Source organism: Ovis aries, chromosome 3 (assembly GCF_016772045.2).
Source record: "Ovis aries strain OAR_USU_Benz2616 breed Rambouillet chromosome 3, ARS-UI_Ramb_v3.0, whole genome shotgun sequence".
Lineage (NCBI taxonomy): Eukaryota > Metazoa > Chordata > Mammalia > Artiodactyla > Bovidae > Ovis > Ovis aries.
In genome coordinates this window covers 153803318-153824332 of record NC_056056.1, presented here as the reverse complement: position 1 = coordinate 153824332, position 21015 = coordinate 153803318, and the positions used below count along the sequence as shown (strand labels likewise).

Genomic DNA, 21015 nt, shown 5'->3' with positions numbered 1-21015 from the left:
TGTCCTGGTGTTAAATATATGCCATAATTCTGCACAACTGGTTCTTTAAAAGGTTGAATCCTAGATTGCATTGGGTTTCCCTGGTGGCTTGGCTGGTAAAGAATCCGCCCACAATGTGAGAGACCTGGGTTTGATCCCTGGGTTGGGAAGATCCCCTGGAAAGGGAGCAGCTACCAGCTTCAGCATTCTGGTCTGGAAAATTCCATGGATTATCCACAGAGTCACAGGGACAGACATGACTGAAAGACTTTCACTTACACTAGACTGCATTGAGGGAAAAAATTTTTTTAACATGTTCCTCATCAGTTCATAGAAGAGCAGTTCCAACAGAAGAGTTAAATGGCCTTGGTATATTTAAAAATCCTTAATTCATTCCCTCATTCATATATTTCGGTATGAATTCTGTGACGGGCACTGTGTTCGCTATACAAAGATGCTGCTGCTGCTGCTAAGTCTCTTCAGTCGTGTCCGACTCTGTGAGACCCCATAGATGGCAGCCCACTAGGCTCCTCTGTCCCTGGGATTCTCCAGGCAAGAGTACTGGAGCGGGTTGCCATTTCCTTCTCCAGTGCAGGAAAGTGAAAAGTGAAAGTGAAGTTGCTCACTCGTGCCCGACCCTTAGCGACCCCATGGACTGTAGCCCACCAGGCTCCTCTGTCTATGGGATTTTCCAGGTAAGAGTATTGGAGTGGGGTGCCATTGCCCTCTTTGATACAAAGATGATGGGAACCAAACTCCTGTCTTTAGGAAACTATAACCCCTGATGTGATAATGCTTAAGGATCAAACTGGACATTGCTTCAGCTCCATTACAGAACCAGAAGGAGCCTATGGGATGGAAGGCACTTGAATACCTGGCAAGCAGAATGGTTTCCCATCTCAAAGCCATGCTACACCACCTAATGTTGCCTCTACAGTCAAACCTCACCCACGGAACTCTTGCTCAGTCATTTAGGAAGGACTAGGAAGACTAATCGGAGAAGGCAATGAAACCACACTCCAGTACTCTAGCCTGGAAAATCCCATGGATGGAGGAGCCTGGTGGGCTGCAGTCCATGGGGTCACTAACAGTCAGACACGACTGAGCGACTTCACTTTCACTTTTCACTTTCACGCATTGGAGAAGGAAATGGCAACCCACTCCAGTGTTCTTGCCTGGAGAATCCCAGGGACGGGGATACTGGGGGGATGCTGTCTATGGGGTCACACAGAGTCGGACACAACTGAAGCAACTTAGCAGCAGGAAGACTAATCGGAGAAGGCAATGGCAACCCACTCTAGTACTCTTGCCTGGAAAATCCCATGGATGGAGGAGCCTGGTAGGTTGCAGTTCATGGGGTCTCTAAGAGTCAAACACGACTGAGCAACTTCACTTTCACTTTTCACTTTCATGCATTGGAGAAGGAAATGGCAACCCACTCCAGTGTTCTTGCCTGGAGAATCCCAGGGACGGGGGAGCCTGGTGGGCTGCCATCTCTGGGGTCGCACAGAGTCGGACACGACTGAAGCGACTTAGCAGCAGCAGGAAGACTAATGGGATTCAGACGGTAACTCCTTGTTGCCCAGGCACTAGTTGACAGGGATTTCAAAACAAAGATTTACAAAGAGAACAAGCAGAAAGAACCTAACTTCCCAGCTGCTCCAAAAAGACCCACAACCGACTGCCTACACCACTAATCCCAAGAAGTGGATCAAGTGGATAAAATCCAGGTGTGAGATCTGGAGAAAAAAAATGAATGTGGGCAGAAGGGCCTATTGCACTTTTTCTCCCCAAATTATATTCAATAAAGAGTTCTCAGATACAGTTCTTTCCTATTTTCCTCCTACTTCCCTGCTGTACTTTGTACATTCAGGTGCCTGTCACTTTGTCAAAGTCCTGCTGATTCTACTTTCTTATTCTTTGTGCAGTCTGCTTATTTTCACCTTTACTTACAGTAATAAACTGAGGTTGCATATGCCCTTTTATCCAACAATTCTACTGCTAGGTATATTCCCTACCTAGGCAGACTCTCATATCTCTGCACATTGGGGGAAATACAGGGATGTACATGGCAGTACTGATTGTGATAGTAAAAAAAGGAGCCATATATAATTCATTGATGCAATAATATATGAATGATAGAGTGCCTGATGAACTATGGATGGACGTACATGACACTGTACAGGAGACAGGAATAAAGACCATCCCCAAGAAAAAGAAATGCAAAAAAAGCAAAATGGCCATCTGAGGAGGCCTTACAAGTAGCTGTGAAAAGAAGGGAAGTGAAAAGCAAAGGAGAAAAGGAAAGATATACCCATTTGAATGCAGAGTGCCAAAGAATAGCAAGGAGAAATAAGAAAGCCTTCCTCAGTGATCAATGAAAAGAAATAGAGGAAAACAATAGAATGGGAAAGACTAGAGATCTCTTCAAGAAAACTAGAGATACCAAGGGAACATTTCATGCAAAGATGGGCTCAATAAAGGACAGAAATGGTAGGGACCTAACAGAAGCAGAAGATATTAAGAGGTGGCAAGAATACACAGAACTGTACAAAAAGATCTTCATGACCAAGATAATTATGATGGTGTGATCACTCACCTAGAGCCAGACATCCTGGAATGTGAAGTCAAGTGGGTTTTAGGAAGCATCACTACGAACAAAGCTAGTGGAGGTGATGGAATTCCAGTTGAGCTGTTTCAAATCCTCAAAGATGACGCTGTGAAGGTGCTGCACTCAATATGCCAGCAAATTTGGAAAGCTCAGCAGTGGCCACAGGACTGGAAAAGGTCAGTGTTCACTCCAATCCCAAAGAAAGGCAATGCCAAAGAATGCTCAAACTACCACACAACTGCACTCATCTCACACGCTAGTAAAGTAATGCTTAAAATTCTCCAAGCCAGGCTTCAGCAATACATGAACCATGACCTTCCAGATGTTCAAGCTGGTTTTAGAAAAGGCAGAGGAACCAGAGATCAAATTGCCAACATCCACTGGATCATGGAAAAAGTGAAGAGAGTTCCAGAAAAACAACTATTTCTGCTTTATTGACTATGCCAAAGCCTTGACTGTATGGTTCGAAATTAACTGTGGAAAATTCTGAGAGATGGGAATTCCTGACCTGCCTCTTGAGAAACTGCTATGCAGGTCAGGAAGCAACAGTTAGAACTGGACATAGAACAACAGACTGGTTCCAAATAGGAAAAGGAGTACGTCAAGGCTGTATATTGTCCCCCTGTTTATTTAACTTCTATGCATAGTACATCTTGAGAAACGCGGGGCTGGAAGAAGCACAAGCTGGAATCAAGACTGCCGGGAGAAATATCAATAACCTCAGATATGCAGATGACACCACCCTTAATGCCGAAAGTGAAGAACTAAAGAGCCTCTTGATGAAAGTGAAAGAGGAGAGTGAAAAAGTTGGCTTAAAACTCATCATTCAGAAAACTAAGATCATGGCATCTGGTCCCATCACTTCATGGCAAATAGATGGGGAACAGTGGAAACAATCACTGACTTTATTTTTCTGGGCTCCAAAATCACTGCAGATGGTGATTGCAGCCATGATTAAGATACTTACTCCTTGGAAGGAAAGTTATGACCAACCTAGATAGCATATTCAAAAGCAGAGAATTTACTTTGCCAACAAAGGTCTGTCTAGTCAAGGCTATGGTTTTCCCAGTGGTCATGTATGGATGTGAGAGTTGGACTATAAAGCAAGCTGAGCACTGAAGAATTGATGCTTTTGAACTGTGGTGTTGGAGAAGACTCTTGAGAGTCCCTTGGACTGCAAGGAGATCCAACCAGTCCATCCTAAAGGAGATCAGTCCTTGGTGTTCATTGGAAGGACTGATGTTGAAGCTGAAACTCCAATACTTTAGCCACCTGATGTGAAGAGCTGACTCATTTGAAAGACCCTGATGCTGGGAAAGATTGAGGGCAGGAGGAGATGGGGACGACAGAGGATGAGATGGTTGGATGGCATCACCGACTTGATGGACGTGGGTTTGGGTAGACTCCGAGAGTTGGTGATGGACAGGGGGAGGCCTGGCGTGCTGCAGTTCACGGAGTCACAGAGTTGGACACAACTGAGCAACTGAACTGAACTGATGGTTGTTTTCACAAAATATAACTACACCAGTTGTTAAAACTGTTATTCCTGAACCAAACAATGATTTGCTGGGTAAAAAGAAAAAAGATGACCTTGTTACAGAGTGAAGAAAATGGTATTGTTACAGAGTGAAGTAAGTCAGAAAAACAAGTATTATTTTAATACATATATATGCAATCTATATGGTACTGGTACTGCTGAACCTATCAGCAGGGCAGGAATAAAGATGCACACATAGAGAATGCACTTGTGCAAACAATGGGGAAAGAGAGGGTGGGATGAATTGAGAGTAGTGCTGACATACACATTCCCATGTGTAAAAGAGATAGCTAGTAGGAAGCTGCTGTGTAACACGGGGAGCTCAGCTCAGTGCTCTGGGATGACCTACAGGGGTGGGAGGGAGGCTCAAGAGGGAGGGGATATATATATAGTTAGAGAAACCAACACAACATTGTAAAACAATTATCCTCCAATTAAAAATAAAAACGGACAACAACAAAAAATAAAAAATAAAAACGGTATTGTTTTACATTTTTAAAATGTCATTATCTGCATTTGCTTATTTATTATCTTTAGTCACAATTCAGTACATTCTCCCTTTGGACCGACAATAACAATAATAACAGCAGCTGACATTAATAAACACTTAGTTTATATGACATACTCATCTCACTTAATCCTTACAACAATCAATCAAGAAGGTGATGTTTTTCCTATCATAAAGATGAGGTAAAGACCTAAGGAAGGAAGGATAAGTAACGTGCAAGGTCAAATCACCAGTTGATTACACAGTAAGAATTCCAATCTAGATTCTCTTACCTACGATGCTATGTTAACTTGAGTATAGCATTATGCAACTGGATATTCAATAATTAATTGATAGTGATGGGAGTCAAATTTACATCTAAAACTCACCAAAGGCTGTATCCATATACTACTAGTATATTTCAGTTTAGTAGCTGGGAAACAATGCTTAGTGAGTGTTACAAACTGAGTTGTACCCGCTGAAAATTCAGATAATAAAGTCTGTCTTAATCTATTTGGGCAGCCAAAACAAAACACTATAGAGGCTGGGTGGTTTATAAACAACAAAAATTTACTTCTCACAGTTCTAAAGGCTGGGAAGTCCAAGATCAAGGTACAGGCATATTCAGTGTCTAGTTTAAAGGTCCTCTTCCTGGTTCATAGACTGTCTTTTCATCATTAGCTCATGGAGCAGAAAGGGTGAGGGGTGTCTGTGGGCTCTCTTATAAAAAGAACACTAATCCCACTTGTGAGAACTCCATCCTCATGACCTAAGCACATCCCAAAAGCCCTACCTCCTCATAGCATCCCAGGGGGCATTAGGTTTCAACAAATTTTTTAGTGAATGCAAACATTTACGACCAGTGCAAAGTCCCAATTCCTGGTACCTCAGAATGTGACTGTATTTGGAGACAGAATCTTTATTGAGGTCATTAAAGTAAAATGAAGTCATTAGGGTGAGCCCTAGTCCAATATGACTGGTATCCTTACAAGAAGAGGAAATCTGAATACAGACAAGTACAGAGAGAAGTCCATGTAAAGACACATGGAGATGACCATCATTCAGGCAAGAGAGAGACCTCAGAAGAAATCAACCCTACCTTGACCTCACACTTCCAACCTCCAAAACTTTAGAAAATAAATTTCTGTTTAATCCATGCAATCGGTGGTACTTTGTTATGGCACCCTAGCAAATGAATGCTGTCAGGAATTTGCTAAAGTTATATTGGTCACTGGTATACTGCTATAATTTTTAAATGAAACCTGTACTTTAAAAACTAAGAACATTAACTTTTATGTCAAAATACCTGACTTAAGCACACTTTTAATTTTTAATGCATCATACTGTAATGAAATGTAATTAACATTTTAATATAATTTTATTGTAATACTGAATAATTCCCTGTAATTTATCTTTCATACTTTTTCCTTTCTAAATAAGATTAAAATCTAGTCAAAGGAGATTTATACTTTATAATACACAGCATACAAATAAGATCTTAAAAGTATTTAACAATTATATCTCAAACTTTATTACTTAATGAATCAGTTTCTATATACTGCTTTCAATCACTTTTTATTGACTGCTTCCAAAACCCGTAACAGGTGCAAGAAGAGATTGATGATATCCAAGTAGAGGTTGATGGCAGCTAATACATACTCTTCAGGTGACAGCCTGTGCATCAGTGAGTGTGTGTCATAGATGATGAATCCGCAGAAAAGAAGGGCTCCCCCAGCGGCCAAGACCAACTCCACTGTCTCACTGTAAAAAAACAACTAAAGGCAAGAGATTACTGTAATAATTTTATATTTAAAGAACAGCATTAAGAATACTTAAGTTACTTATACTCTACATACATACTTAATAATTCTGTACAACTTTGAATACAAATGTTAAAAGTAGAAAAAGGCAGGGCAGGTCCACTTGTGTTGGATGAATGGGTGAAGGGAGGAACCAATGAATAACCTCCTTTCTATTAAATTACTCACCTGACTTTGAACAGTACCATTCCAAACATAAATTATTTAAAATCTATTTCTTACTCAGAATTACATGTGCCACTTGAAGATTAGCAATTGCAAGTGAGGACCTCTTTCTATTTCATTTAACTCATTTGTTCATCTTTCTTTCAACCAATACATAAGACCTTGATTTTTAAAATATCATTTAAAAATCATTCTACATACAAATGTTCCAGATAATTATAACCAAGTGTCCTACCATAACATGTCTCTTATAGCTTTTTGAGATTATTTATATTTCAAGTTACCATTCTAAAACAACTTACCCTCAAGATTCCTGACAAACACAAAATCCACAAACCAGCAAACAGTCTATAAAAACAAAAATTTTAATAATTTAGAATATTGTTCCTAACCAAAAACCTTTGTAAACTCATTTAGCATTTTCTGAATAAATAAATCCATCCTGATATTTGGCAAAGAATCACTGAAATGTAAGAATTCCTAAATGTACAATGAATATTATAGAATACCCAGAAATTGAGAGAACAGCTATCTATTCAACATTTGCTTTTATGGTGTATGAAACTAATTAAGAGTATGATTTTTAAAGTTTTCAATTGGAATATAAAGAAAATATTGACATAAGCAAAATATCATTAGAAATATCATTTAATTAAGAGAGCTATAAAACTTCTTAAAAATATATAAATTTACCAATGAAGCATAATTGCATCTTTAACCAAATAACAAATTATTCTGTGAACACGCATATCCATTAGAGTTCCCAATGTACAGTTTTATTCTGATGTATTAGAGAACTTAATTTATGCACATAAATTTGCCACTGCTATAATTTTATGAGTTATCAGTCATTATATATAAAATAAAATTATATATTATATATGTAAGATATAATTATATGACAAGGACATCTAGGAAGTCAGTCCTATTATCTTATGAGACTTGGAAGCCTGAATATACATCTGCTGCCTCAGGCCACAAGAAGTACACTGAACAAATTTATGCTCCCTCCTTAAATAAAAATGAGACAAATATACCAAACAACAGTTTTCAAACAACAAGCAGCACAGGACAATGACTCCTGAGATAAGGGAAACAAAGAAGGTGAGCTCTACAAATGACCCAGCTAGAGTTCCCAGGCAACAGTGCAGGGACAGGAATCCATATACAGCTTTGTGGTTTCCTTGAGTTGAAGAGACGAGAATTCAGAGGTGAGAGAAGCTAAAGTGGTAGACTCTGAAGGTCCAAGTTCTAGAGAAAAAAAGAGTTATACAGAGAGTTCTGGTGGCATGCAGAGGGTTCTCCTCCAGTCTTTAGCTGAGTACTTATCAATGCATATTTGTGAGGAAGTACCAAAGTCTGGAGAAAGAACCACCAGAGAGAACCAGGCAGAAAAATCCTCAGACACACTAAAGCCAGGAATAGTTTTGATTCACACCAGCCAGAGTGGAAAGACCTGAGACATGGGGCTTTGAGTAATCCTCAGAAGGATACTATCTCAAGAATGGGGCCAAATTAGCCCTAAACTAAAAGCTGTTCTGAATCCAGCTAACAGAGCTTAAAAACAAACCTCAAAAGATTCAGACAATTTCCAAAGAACTTAATTGCTTCCTAGAAGAACAGAACCTAACACATATGCAAAACAGGAAGCAAAAAAAAAAAATATATATATATATATATATATATGTGTGTGTGTGTGTGTATATATATATATATATATAGCTTCTCCTTAAACTCCATTCTAATACAACTGTTTATGCATCCTGCACAATTGTCAGTATTGGCTGACCAATTAATATTTTATCCCAGTAGAGACTTCTGATAATCTGGTTGTTGTTCAATTGCTAAGTCATGTCCAACTCCTTGTGACCCCATAGACTGCAGCACACCAGACCTCCCAGTCCCTTCACTATCTCCACTATCTGGAGTACCAGGAAAAAAGAGGGAGGAAAGAAAGTTTTACAAGACTAGACTGCTTGTTAATTTTTACTGCTTTAACAGGAAAAAAGAACAGAAAATGTTTGGGTGATTATATGCCAAAAGAAAGCCATTGTGAGCTTAGGAAAGATTCTATGAATTCTTACCAAGGTGAGGGCAACACAGTACCATCATCCTAATATAAAAAGGGTCATTCCTTATATTATTTTGAAGAAGGATACAGGTCAAACAGGATACAGGATCAAAAAGATTTAAAGTTCATGCAGGCTTCTCTAGCACCTGGGTCACAATTACCTTGCTTTTGCCACAAAGATGTGGATGGTAACATTTCTAACAGTTAATGTTAAGATCTAAATAATTCAGGTAAATTTCATACCATTTATAAAGCATGCAAGCCTACAGCCTCTCTAGAAAGCTTAAATTTTAGGGCATTCACTTCCCTTTCAATATAGAGGCAAAGCAAATAACTCAAAGCTACTTTCCATTTCCTATCATGTATGCTTCAGGAGAGTAAGGCCCTGGTACCCAAAGGGAGGACTTCTCATTACCTCCATTTTTAAAGTATCCAAAGCTAACAGTATAGCACCTCTCTCAAAACTAGGTAGTATTAAAGATACCTATCTATCATAGCCATGATAAATATATCACTTACCCTGCTCCAAATTTGCTGAAATCTCTCTTAGACTGTAAAGTATATACAGTCAAACCAAGAAATACTGCACAAGTCAGTATGAAAGCTTGCAGGACAACATACACATCATAGAAGGTAACTGTAAAATTACAAAACAATGATTAAAAATACATATAAACAATATAAAAGCTTTTTTTTCTGTCATATAATAGAAATGCCTTATTTTGTCCTATACTACTTCCCAATAAAAACAATTATGAAAAGATTCCTTATTCAGTCTTCAACTCTTATACAGTAAAACCACACCCATAGTGCAGTAAGCAGGCTCCAAAATATACAACATAAGATCACATCATTATGAAGTTAAAGAACTGGCTAGAAGACAATACACAGTTAGCTGGTTTAGGAGTTTAGGGAATATGGTGAAATGATTTTCACCCATTTCTATCCCAGCTACAGTTTATCACCATTTGTGGTGACTGTCAACTATGGCTTAAACAATCAATAGTGATGGTTCTGGGTCCTGTGGCTGGTTGGGAAATCCTAGGCAAGAAAAATATTGAGGCTGTCTGGGGCTGTCTGCCATTCACCAGCACTGTAGGGAATAGAAACCAACCACGAATTGCTTTATATCCAAGTCTGCATTATCCTGGAGTACGTTATTGGGGTTTACTGGATATATATCGAATTTACTTCAGAAATTTTAGAATGACCATCTAGACTGACTATAGCTATTGTAATAAAACTGCTCAACATTTTACAGAATACTGAATTATAACCTCTTAAAAGGTAATTGAGTGTTTTGAACTCAAATCCATTTAAGTAATTTTTAATTTGAGGGGGATAAATTATCGAAGTTCCTTCTGTTCCTAAGTAGACTTTTATTTATCCCATACAGGGTTAAGAAGATGAATGCAGAAAAGATAAAACATGAAATCACTTTTCCTGCTTCTCAGAAATTTCAGTGTAAGTTCGGGTGGATTCCATCTCTCTCCAACATCCTTTACAAATGGTGGGTGCCAGAGAGGACAGAGATAGACTTAATAACATAGTAGTAAGTAATAGATAATAACACTAATAATAAGTAAGTATTAATAATACTTCCTTTCCATGTTGAGAAATTTCAACCCTATTTAGTTTGGTGGTTATTAATTTTTTATATTCTGATTCTTTCATAAAAAGAAGAGATGAATTACCAAAAAACATATAGACAAAACAAAACCTAGCATGAAAAAGTTAAAAACAGTAATGACTAACAAGAGATAAATACATTAACAATAAGGACCACAATTTACTGCTATTGACAGTAACAGTAAATTCTGATCTTTTTTGGTACCCCAGATAAATAATTTTCAAACAATCAGAATTTTTATTGTTAATCACAAAATTTTTTACTTGAGATATTATTATATAGGGTACATCAAATAATTATAACAGATACTTTTAAATATTATATATATTTAACACAAAATACAAAAGAGAAATGACTATAGAGGATGTAATAAGGTACAGTTAAGTGCAGGCAATTTGAGATACTGAGCTCTTGTGATGAAAGAGCATGGTTCCAAACATGTTAGTTCTTTTAAGATCCCTTTAAACAAGGAAAAAGATTAGCTATAGTTGTCTTTTTTTATGTTTGACTGCGCTATGCAGCATGTGAGATTTTTAGTTCCCTGACCAGGGATTGAACCCATATCCTCTGCAGTGGAAGGGCAGAGTGATTAACCACTGGATTGCCAGGGAAGTATCTGATGTTGTCTTGTTGGATAAACAAAATGAATATTGTTCTCTGTTCCTATTGTTTTCCTAATTCTTTTCAACTTCCTCTAAACTCAGCTAAACTATAAAAACATTTACTTTTTGCTTATATTTTAGGAATTCTTCATTCTATTCCACATTTTTTAATATGACATTACATAATGTTAAGCTTTAGCCTCAAACACTTTTTTACCCAAAAGATTTATCCACTTTAAAAAGTTACGGTAATATACAGAAACACAATTATGGCTTACCAATGAAGGCCACAGTCAGAGATTCCAACAGTGTCTAAGAAAAAGAGACTGAAATTACATAGATGCATGTAAAATTTATACTGTTAAGTACATGTTCTGATTTCCAGGAATTCAAGGTGATTTCATACCCATGATCTCATTTTAGCTTCAGAGCAGCCTTTTGAAGTACATGGGACATATAATAAGCCCACCATAATAAAAATGAAACCTCAATGTAGTAAATGAAAATATTTAGATTCTTTTCTTTTTTTGACTGTGCTGCACAGTTTGTGGTATCTTAGTTCCCCAACCATAGGACAACAGGGTATTTCCATGAGAACAGATTCCAATTGTGATACCATTACTCCTTAAACTCAACTAGATTTTTCATATCTCTAACAGGGAGATTCTAGAAGTAATATAGAAAATTCTATTTTTCTCACTCTTTATAATGTAAATAAAGTTGAAACTGCAAATCACACGCATATTTAAAAAACCTCACTACCTCACACAAAAAAACATGGAAAGAATATAATATTTAGACAGTACTTTGGAGTGGCAGGACTGGTCTCCTTTAGGATGGACCGGCTGGATCTCCTTACAGTCCAAGGGACTCTCAAGAGTCTTCTCCAACACCACAGTTCAAAAGCATCAATTCTTCAGTGCTCAGCTTTCTTCACAGTCCGACTCTCACATCCATACATGACCAATGGAAAAACCATAGCCTTGACTAGACGGACCTTCGTCGGCAAAGTAATGTCTCTGCTTTTCAATATGCTGTCTATGTTGGTCCTAACTTTCCTTCTAAGGAGTAAGCGTCTTTTAATTTCATGGCTGCAATCACCATCTGCAGTGATTTTGGAGCCCCAAAAAATAGTCTGCCACTGTTTCCACTGTTTCCCCATCTATTTCCCATGAAGTGATGGGACCAGATGCCATGATCTTTGTTTTCTGAATGTTGAGCTTTAAGCCAACTTTTTCACTCTCCACTTTCACTTTCATCAAGAGGCTTTTTAGTTCCTCTTCACTTTCTGCCATAAGGGTGGTGTCATCTGCACATCTGAGGTTATTGATATTTCTCCTGGCAATCTTGATTCCAGCTTGTGCTTCTTCCAGCCCAGCGTTTCTCATGATGTACTGTGCATATAAGTTAAATAAGCAGGGTGACAAGATACAGCCTTGACGTACACCTTTTCCTATTTGGAACCAGTCTGTCGTTCCATGTCCAGTTCTACCAGTCCTGGGTGTTCACTGGAAGGACTGATGCTGAGGCTGAAACTCCAATGCTTTAGCCACCTCATGCGAAGAGTTGACTCATTGGAAAAGACCCTGATGTTGGGAAGGATTGGGGGCAGGAGAAGGGGACGACAGAGGATGAGATGGCTGGATGGCATCACCGACTCGACATTGAGTTTGGTTGAACTCCGGGAGCTGGTGATGGACAGGGAGGCCTGGCATGCTGCGATTCATGGGATCGCAAAGAGTTGAACACGACTGAGTGACTGAACTGAACTTGGTGTGGCAGAGTCTTGAAACTGTCTCCCAATATTCTTTTTTTCTTTCTTGGTAATAGAATTTTGCCTAAACATATACCCATTCAGATTAAGCATTACGTTTTCAGCTTCCCTTGCAGCTAGATCTGCAAGAATCTAGATCTAAAAGCTAGAATATAGTGTGACTATATTCTAGTCAATAGAATATGAATAGAGAGAATATAACTCTGAGAAGCAAAGAGGTTCGCTCTCTCCTTTCTCTTTTCATTTTTTAAATAGATAGAATGCAGGTATGGTAGTAAGCTATCTTATTCAATGCAACTTTAGAAATGTCTGAACTATAGCAGTGTCTAGGCCCCTACAACTTCACTAAACAGTCATTCAGATTTTCATATGAAAGAGACATACGCTGTCTTGTTTAAGCCATGTCAAAAGTAGCTGAACTCATATCCTAAATAAGAGTTAGGGATACTGAGCTTCATCCTCAAGCTTCTTTCCCCTTAATTACATCTTTGTTTTATTTGCTTACTCTAGTTAGATTTTATCTGATAGACAATTATCATAAAGGTAATGCCTTGATTTTTTAAACAACTCATTAATTTGGTTCTGCTATTGTTACATATATATATGCATTCAAATAAATAAATTTAAAATTCAGGAATAAATGTTAAGGGAACACATTGTCAAAGTACTTACAAATCCAAAAAGCAGGTATAGGTTAAGGGGATGCTTATGTCTGTTTACAGTCAAGGCTAAAATCAAACCCAAGGATCCAAGGGTCAACACCAAAATTAAGGCAGGACTGAAAGACAAAGAATTAAAAGCATTCTCAACTTTAAAAATACCATAAATAACATCCAATTTAATAATAAAATTTCTCTATGTGTTCATGAAAGTATAGGAAAAAAAAATTTGGAAGGACCTAAACCAATTGACCAAAGAAATTATTTTTCCATGGGGAAAATTTGAGGACTGTGAGATGGGAAGGAGCAGGAAGACAAAGAATCTTTCCCACAATGAATGTGGAAAATGTAACCTTTTTACTTCATGAATTTCTATTATATTGAATAATTTTTTCAATTAGCATACTGCCTTTCTTAAAAACTAAAACTCAAAAAAGAAAAACTATTAAATAATAAGCAAATTTTATACCTAACTACTTTTTTAGGGCATTTACTAGATAGCTGTAACTTACAGAATTTACTCCAAATAGCAAACTAATAGTTCAAGATTCCCCTTTTGTAAAGGGAAGATAGAAATTATCTACTTCAAAGAAAATATTCTTTACTTTCCCTTTTCTTTAATATAAAGTCTGTATTACTCTTACCCATGGAAATAATTATTTTGGAGGTCAAATCTTAAACAAATTTGGGAAGAACCATATGGAACTCCTCTGAAAGGTTTTCAGTGAAATTTTCCTAGCTGTGAACTAACACTAAGGTAAATTTAACTTTTCAAGCACTGTCTTAGGCTTTGGGGACAGGGCATAAGTCTAATAAAGATACACACAAAAATTTACATTCAATAAAAATTCTTAATGGAAATGAGGGGTTAACTCTATGAAACCAAGCTAAAAAGGTTAGTGGTAAATACCATATTGTAGATTATTTTTCTTGTAAAAATTTATTTACAAGAGTTAATTAATCTTTTTTACATTCTAACCTCAAAAATTAATAGAAAAAAACAAAACAAAACACTGTCTTTGCTCATCTTATGCCCTTTGAGTCACATGCAGTGGCTGAAAATGATTCAGAAGCAGGTCATTACCTTACCTTTCATGCACAAACGTCCGTATAGAATCAAAGTATAAAAAAATCGCTGATGTCACAGTAGTTAAGAGAACTTGCAAAGAAAGGATGCTGTAGACTTTTCTTAGAAAGGCTGAAAGAGGAAAAAGTTACACATGACTATTTTCTTAAGCATTTATCAGAGTATAGCAAGATCAGGTTTCTTCTTAGACACATTAAATTACTATGTAAATTCTTTCTTAATCTTAATCCAAATATCACAACTGTAACTAAAACTTTAAAAAAACCTCCTAGAAAATAAAAAATTTTGTTAACTATACTCCAGGAAGCATGAGCTTAAAAAAATTAAGTTAATGGGCCAGAATACAAACGTTTCCATCAAAATAAAACGAAACCATCAAATCCATATTTGTGCAACATACAACAAAGCAAAGGATTAAAACCAGAACATGTTTTAAATAATGAAGCTATCTTGAAAGTAAAAAGCAGGAATAAAAAGCATATGGTTAGATATAAAATTTTAAAAGAAATTTTAATTTCCAAGCAGTGCAAATGTTTCCCTAAAATGAAACTTCTCCATAAAAGGCAAATAATATATAAACTTACTTTCACTCACCTATTTTTATTTCTCACTTCTAGTACCTTTGCCTCTAGTTTCTATATAAGAAATTCTTACTTTCAAAATACTTTATTACCAACATCCGTAAATCAACTCCAAAGCGCAATGATCTAAAAGTATTTATAGAAGTCTTCTGATACATAAAAGACTTCCCAGGTGGCGCTAGTGGTAAAGGACACACCTGCTAATGCAGGAGATTAAGAGACATGGGTTCGATCCCTGACTCAGGAATCTCCTGCAGAAGGGCATGACAACCCACTCCAGTATTCTTGCCTGCAGAATGCCAGACAGAGGAGGCTGGTGGGCTACAGTCCATAGGGTCACCAAGAGTTCCTCATATTCCTGAAGGACCCTAAACAGACTTCTAAGCACTTTATTTTACAGTGATGTCTACTTGTCCTTCACTATTAGACTATGAAGACTCAAGAGCTCCCTAATAATAGGATAATAATATTCATTTTAAGCTTCCCATTTTAGGACACAACTCAGCATGAGTCCCTAGCACTCTGCCAGGGGATGGCACAGAATATTGTTTAATCGCTAACTCTGGTCCAACTCTCTGTGACCCTGTGGACTACAGCCTGCCAGGCCCCTCTGTCTGTGGGATTTTACAAACAAGAATACTGGAGTGGGTTGCCATTTCCCTCTCCAGGGGATTGTCCCAACCCAGGGATCAAACTCACATCTCATGCATCTCCTGCATTGGCAGGCAGATTCTTTACCTCTGAGCCATTTGGGAAGCCCTTGGCACAGAATAAATACTCGTTAAATTTTATTTGCTTTTAAATAAACTTATATTGAACTAATGAAAAGTAAATTTTGCCAGTCAGAGAAAAGGTGTTATTCTGACACAATAATGGAGCCACATAATTTCCATAGAGCACTGTTCTTAGGCAGCACCACCACTGTGGAATGATTTTTACCCAACAAAAGATGTGATACTGTCTCTTGACTCTCATGACAATATGCAGGCAATAAATGTTCTCTGAAAAAAATTCCTACTAAAGACCTCATTCCTCAAGGAATGATGAAGTACTTTGATGGCATATCTGCCAAATATCAAGTAGTAAAATAATATTTTGTAAGAATACGAGAATGTTCATAAATACTAAAGATTTAATCCTTAAAGGCCCTCCCATTACATCTTTTTTAAAATATAAGATTATCTGTTTATTTTCTGGTTGTGCTGGGTGTACAGTGCTGCAAGGGCTTTTCTCTATTTGCAGTGAGTGGGGGCTACTCTCTAGTTGCATGGGCTTCTCACTGCAGTGGCCACTCTCTAGGGCACACGGGCTTCAGGAGCTGTGGCTCCTGGGCTCTAGGGCACAGGCTCAAGAGTTGTGGCGCAGAGGCTTTAGTTGCTCCTCGGCATGTGGGATCTTCCAGGATCAGGATCAAACTGGTGTCCTCTGCATTTCAACATGGACTTTCAACCACTGGATGCCCAGGGAAGTCCTCTATACTCTTTAAAAATAGAACTTAAATCAAATCCTACAAAAAGTAACATTTGACACCCATTTTGAATAACTAATATTAAAAGTGGCAAAAGATATACATACACACCCACAGAAAAAAATAAAAGATCTGATAAGGAAACAAGTCAAACTGCAATCTTTCAGTTGTTGTTGTTTTGGGGTTTTTTTGTTTTTTTTTTTTGAGTCCTATTTCTGCCTTTCTACTTTTCTGCTTTCTACTTCTACTTCTCCCCTTTCTACTCAAACTTGACAGGCTGAAACATGAACTTTTCATTTCTCCCCAATCTGTAACCAGCACCAACCTCCCCCAAGCCAAAAATGTAGGAGTCACCTGATTCCCCTCTCTTTTCCCAATCCATCAACAACTACTGTACCTTCTACTTGCAGAGTCATCCACCTCTTTGGTCTCCTTTGCTACATTTCCAGTCAGTCTTATGATCTAGCACCTGCACTGTTACAGTAGCCTTCTAATTGGTCTGCATGCTTTCACTGGTCCCACCTATAGTCCCACAGCTGTTGACAGTTATCTTTTTGTAAAGTCATCCATATCATGTGACTCCCTGCTTAAATACTTTTAATGGTTTCCCTTCTGCTTACAATAAATTTTTGAAGTTTTTATGGGGCCTACAGGCCCTACATGACATGTGCATGCGTGCTCAGTCATGTCCGCCTCTTTGTGACCCCATAGACTGCAGCCCACCAGGCTCCTCTGTCCGTGGGCTTTCTCAGAAAAGAATTCTGGAGTGGGTTGCCATTTCCTTCTCCAGAGGACCTTTTGGACCCAGGGCTTGAACCTGTACCTCCTGTATCTCCTGCACTGGCAGATGGATTCTTTACCACTGAGCCAACTGGAAAGCCCGTGATTATCATAACTAGGTCATAAAAGACACGGTAGCTTCCTTAATGATCTCTCCTGGGTTGCATGCTCTTGAGAAGTCAGCTACCACGCCATGATGCTCAAGCAGCCAATGGAGAAGGTCACATGGCAAGGAATTAACACCTTGTATCAATATCTGCATGGGTGGGGTTTCCAGGAAGCAGATCTTCAACCCTGTCAAGTCTTCAGCTGACTGCAGTCTCAGCCCACACCTTGAGTGGACTCTCCTATGACACCCTGAGCCAGAACCACTTAGCTACACCTCTCCCAGATTTCTGATTCTCAGAAACTGTGTGAATAACTGTTTTAAGCTTCTAAAATTTGGAATAATTTTTAATAAACCAATAGATAATGAATACAACCTAGCTAGCTCCTTCTCAACAACACAACTGCCATCTCCTTTAAAAGTTCTTTCCTTGACCATTCCTTAACTAAAATAGCTACTAAGCTACTATTCTAGGCTCTAGTGTCTATTTCATCACTGTTTCTTTTCTTCAGAGACTTTAACACTGCTAGTAGTCTATTTATTTGCTTAACTCTTTAGGGTCTATCTCCCTTACCACTCCACACAAATAATAAATTTAGAGGACTCAAATATTATCTGATTACTGCTATATCCTTAATATCAGCAGGGAGCCCAATAAAGTTGTATAAACAAAAGAAAAATGTTCACCTTCACTAACCTGGCTAAAAAAATGTAGATTAAAACAAGATTACATTTTTTACCCACAACAAGAGGCAGTAAACTCTGGCTAAGGGCCAAACCCAGCACATCACCTGATTTTATAAGTAAAGTTTTCCTGGGCATAATCACAGCCATTTCTGTGTCCTCTATAGCTTCTTTTCTTGCCTGGATAACTCCACGGACAGAGGGGCCTGGCAAGCTACAATCCATGGGGTTGCAAAGAGTCAGACACAACTGAGTGACTAATTGTAACTGTATAGCTTCTTTTGCATGACAGTAGCAGAATTTTGTAACTGTGCCACAGAGTCCTTTATTATGACTCCACAAAGCTGAAAATATTTACTATCTGGCTCTTTGGAGAAAGTGTTTGCTAATCCCTGATCTACCATATTGCCAGATACTAAGAAGTTTGATGATCTCAGTGCCGGTGAGAGTGAAGTAAAAGGTACCCTCATGTATTGTTTGCTGGAGAGTCAACAGGTGCAGTCTCTTTGGGTAGCTGACAACATCAAATTTTAAATGCACATATTCTTTGGACCTATAATTTCATTGCTAAAAATTTATAAAACAATAATAGGAGAAATTCACAACCATATGGAAGAATGGCCCCTAAAGCTCTATTTGAAGGAGTAAAAAGAATGAAAAGTAACAATCTAAATACCTATCAAGAAAGGATGATTAAATAAATTATGGAACATACATACTATAGATGATCACCACAGTTAAAAATAATATGATAAAGCTATAAATATATGTACTGCTATTTTTCAATATGATACATTAAATAAAAATACAAAGTTGCAGAAATGTAAAATAATCATAACATTGTGCTTCTGAGTATAAAACAGTATGTCTTAGTGTTTCAAAAATACAAATATAGTAGACTGCTAAAACAGACTAGTTTAACAGACTATGTATATTACATCTGTAACAACTAATTATATAAACTAACTTAATGGTACTATAAAAGTGCTCAAGGTAGAGACTGTACTCAGCTTTCATTCTCACATCATTTTTCTGTAGCTTCATAATTTGTTGTTTTCTACCAATAAGCCTTGGCTATTTAAATATATAATATTCCAAAAGTATTTTCCAGAAGACGTACATATTACATTTTCAAAACAACCCCATTTTCCTTCATGTAAAAGCAGTGAGGAAATAAGTTTTGGAAGTCACAGTTGCTCCCCTTAAGACACTGGTTAGATCAGCAGGTTAATTTGCTTAAAAAATAGAGGTGGGGCATTTCCGTTTACCTTTTAATTCGTAAAAATTTTTGACAGACCAGATACCATTTTAAACTATAGATGCAGTCAGCTTAGTCACAGGTCCAATGACCATGACGCAGGGTTCCTTCCTGGTAATTTCTTGATAGGTGTGTGTTTTTTGTTCTACTGAGATCACACTGGGTGAATTCCTGGATGGGAGCTGTTACCAAAAAAGGAGCCATGATTATAATTTTCTAGGCTACAGTCCATGGGGTCGCAAAAACTCGGACACGACTGAGCGACTTCACTTTCACTTTCCTTTCAAATATATATCTAAAGCTGAGAATTTTCAGCCCCACACCCTATTCTCCTGAGAAGAAAGAAGGGCTGAAAATGGAGGTAATGATCAATCACGCCTTCATGAGGAAGCCACCATTAAACCCCAGGAGTACGGGGTATGCAGGGCTTCCAGACGGGCGAACACAGCCTCATACCAGGACACAGAAACTGCAAAGACAGACGAGGACATAGAATCAGCCCTTATATCAAAAACATAGCCTGCAATGCAGGAGACCTGGGTTCGATCCCTGGGTCAGGAAGATCCCCTGGAGAAGGAAATGGCAACCCACTCCAGTACGCTTGCCTGGAAAATCCCCATGGTCAGAGAAGCCTGGTAGACTACAGTCCATGGGATCGCAGAGTCGGACAAGACTGAGCGACTTCACTTTCATTTTCCTTTCAGATATACATCACAGTGATCATATAATAAACTTACTTTCACGGAAAAAAATAACCCAAGTTTCTCTTAACTGAAAGATGCCAAATTCAAGCTAGTGAGGTTTTCAACCCCTTCTCCACTGAAGACGATAGAATGGACTCAGTTTCACGTCTCTGGGCGTACCGCTGGGGAACCACCTCGCCTCTGCCTCTGAGCCCATGCGGAGGGAGAAAGCTCTTCTTCCCAGCCAGGGGCCGGAAGGAGGAGGGAAGGCTGCCCTCTGAACCCAAGAGACCGGCGGTATTCCCAGGGCCTGGTCGCGGAGAATGCTCGCCTCAGAAGCCGAAAACCAGCCCCCAGAGGCCGGCGACGCCGCGAGACCGCCAAGGGCGGGCCGGGAGGGACCCGGCGACGTACCCATTCGGATGTGCACGCTGGCGGAGGCCACGCAGCTGCCATAGTTGAAGTCGTCCTCGATGGAGGAGCAGGGGTAGCGGGGGTCAAGGTCCGCCATGTCCGCACAGCAACCCCCCCAGGCCCCCCGCGGAGCTAAGTTAACGACGCCACCACAACGGCCTCCAGGCCACTTCCTGAGGAAGCGATCCAGCCCCAACTAGCCGAGCGGCCGCGCCCGAGCCAAGCCCCAACCAATCGATGAGGTCGCCTCGAACGTTCAGTTAGTTCAGTTCCCTTCAGTTGCTCAGTCGTCTCCGACTGTTTGCGACCCCATGGACTGCAGCACGCCAGGTCTCCCTGTCCATCACCAACTCCCGGAGTTTACCCAAACCCATGTCCATTGAGTCGGTGATGCCATCCAAACATTTCATCCTCTGTCGTCCCCTTCTCCTCCTGCCCTCAATCTTTCCCAGCATCAGGATCTTTTCCAACGAATCAGTTCCTTTGCATCAGGTGGCCAAAGTACTGGAGTTTCAGCTTCAACATCAGTCCTTTCAATGAATATTCAGGACTGATTTCCTTTAGGATGGACCGGTTGGACCTCCTTGCAGTCCAAGGGACTCTCAAGAGTCTTCAACAC

At 38.8% G+C, this 21015-nt stretch overlaps 1 protein-coding gene across 1 annotated transcript; it reads right to left on the bottom strand.

The window, feature by feature from the left end:
• Positions 1 to 4612: 4612 nt before the first annotated feature.
• On the bottom strand, positions 4613 to 20571 carry TMBIM4 (transmembrane BAX inhibitor motif containing 4). Its single transcript, XM_015094766.4, has 7 exons — positions 20397 to 20571; positions 14425 to 14533; positions 13349 to 13454; positions 11181 to 11214; positions 9190 to 9307; positions 6902 to 6947; positions 4613 to 6389 (listed from the first exon to the last, which is right to left on the bottom strand). Exons 1-7 carry the CDS (start codon positions 20491 to 20493, stop codon positions 6183 to 6185), a joined length of 717 nt encoding a protein of 238 aa, XP_014950252.2. The 5' UTR covers positions 20494 to 20571; the 3' UTR covers positions 4613 to 6182.
• Between the last annotated feature and the right edge of the window lie 444 nt (positions 20572 to 21015).

Bases quoted from the DNA above. Each gene is read 5' to 3' on its own strand.
- TMBIM4 (XM_015094766.4), bottom strand. From the start codon at position 20,493: ATGGCGGACCTTGACCCCCGCTACCCCTGCTCCTCCATCGAGGACGAC. The intron at 14,534-20,396 runs GTACGTCGCCGG...TTCCTCTTTCAG, and splicing joins CAGCGTGCACATCCGAATGG to CCTTTCTAAGAAAAGTCTAC. The intron at 9,308-11,180 runs GTAAGCCATAAT...GTAATTTTACAG, and splicing joins TCTGACTGTGGCCTTCATTG to TTACCTTCTATGATGTGTAT.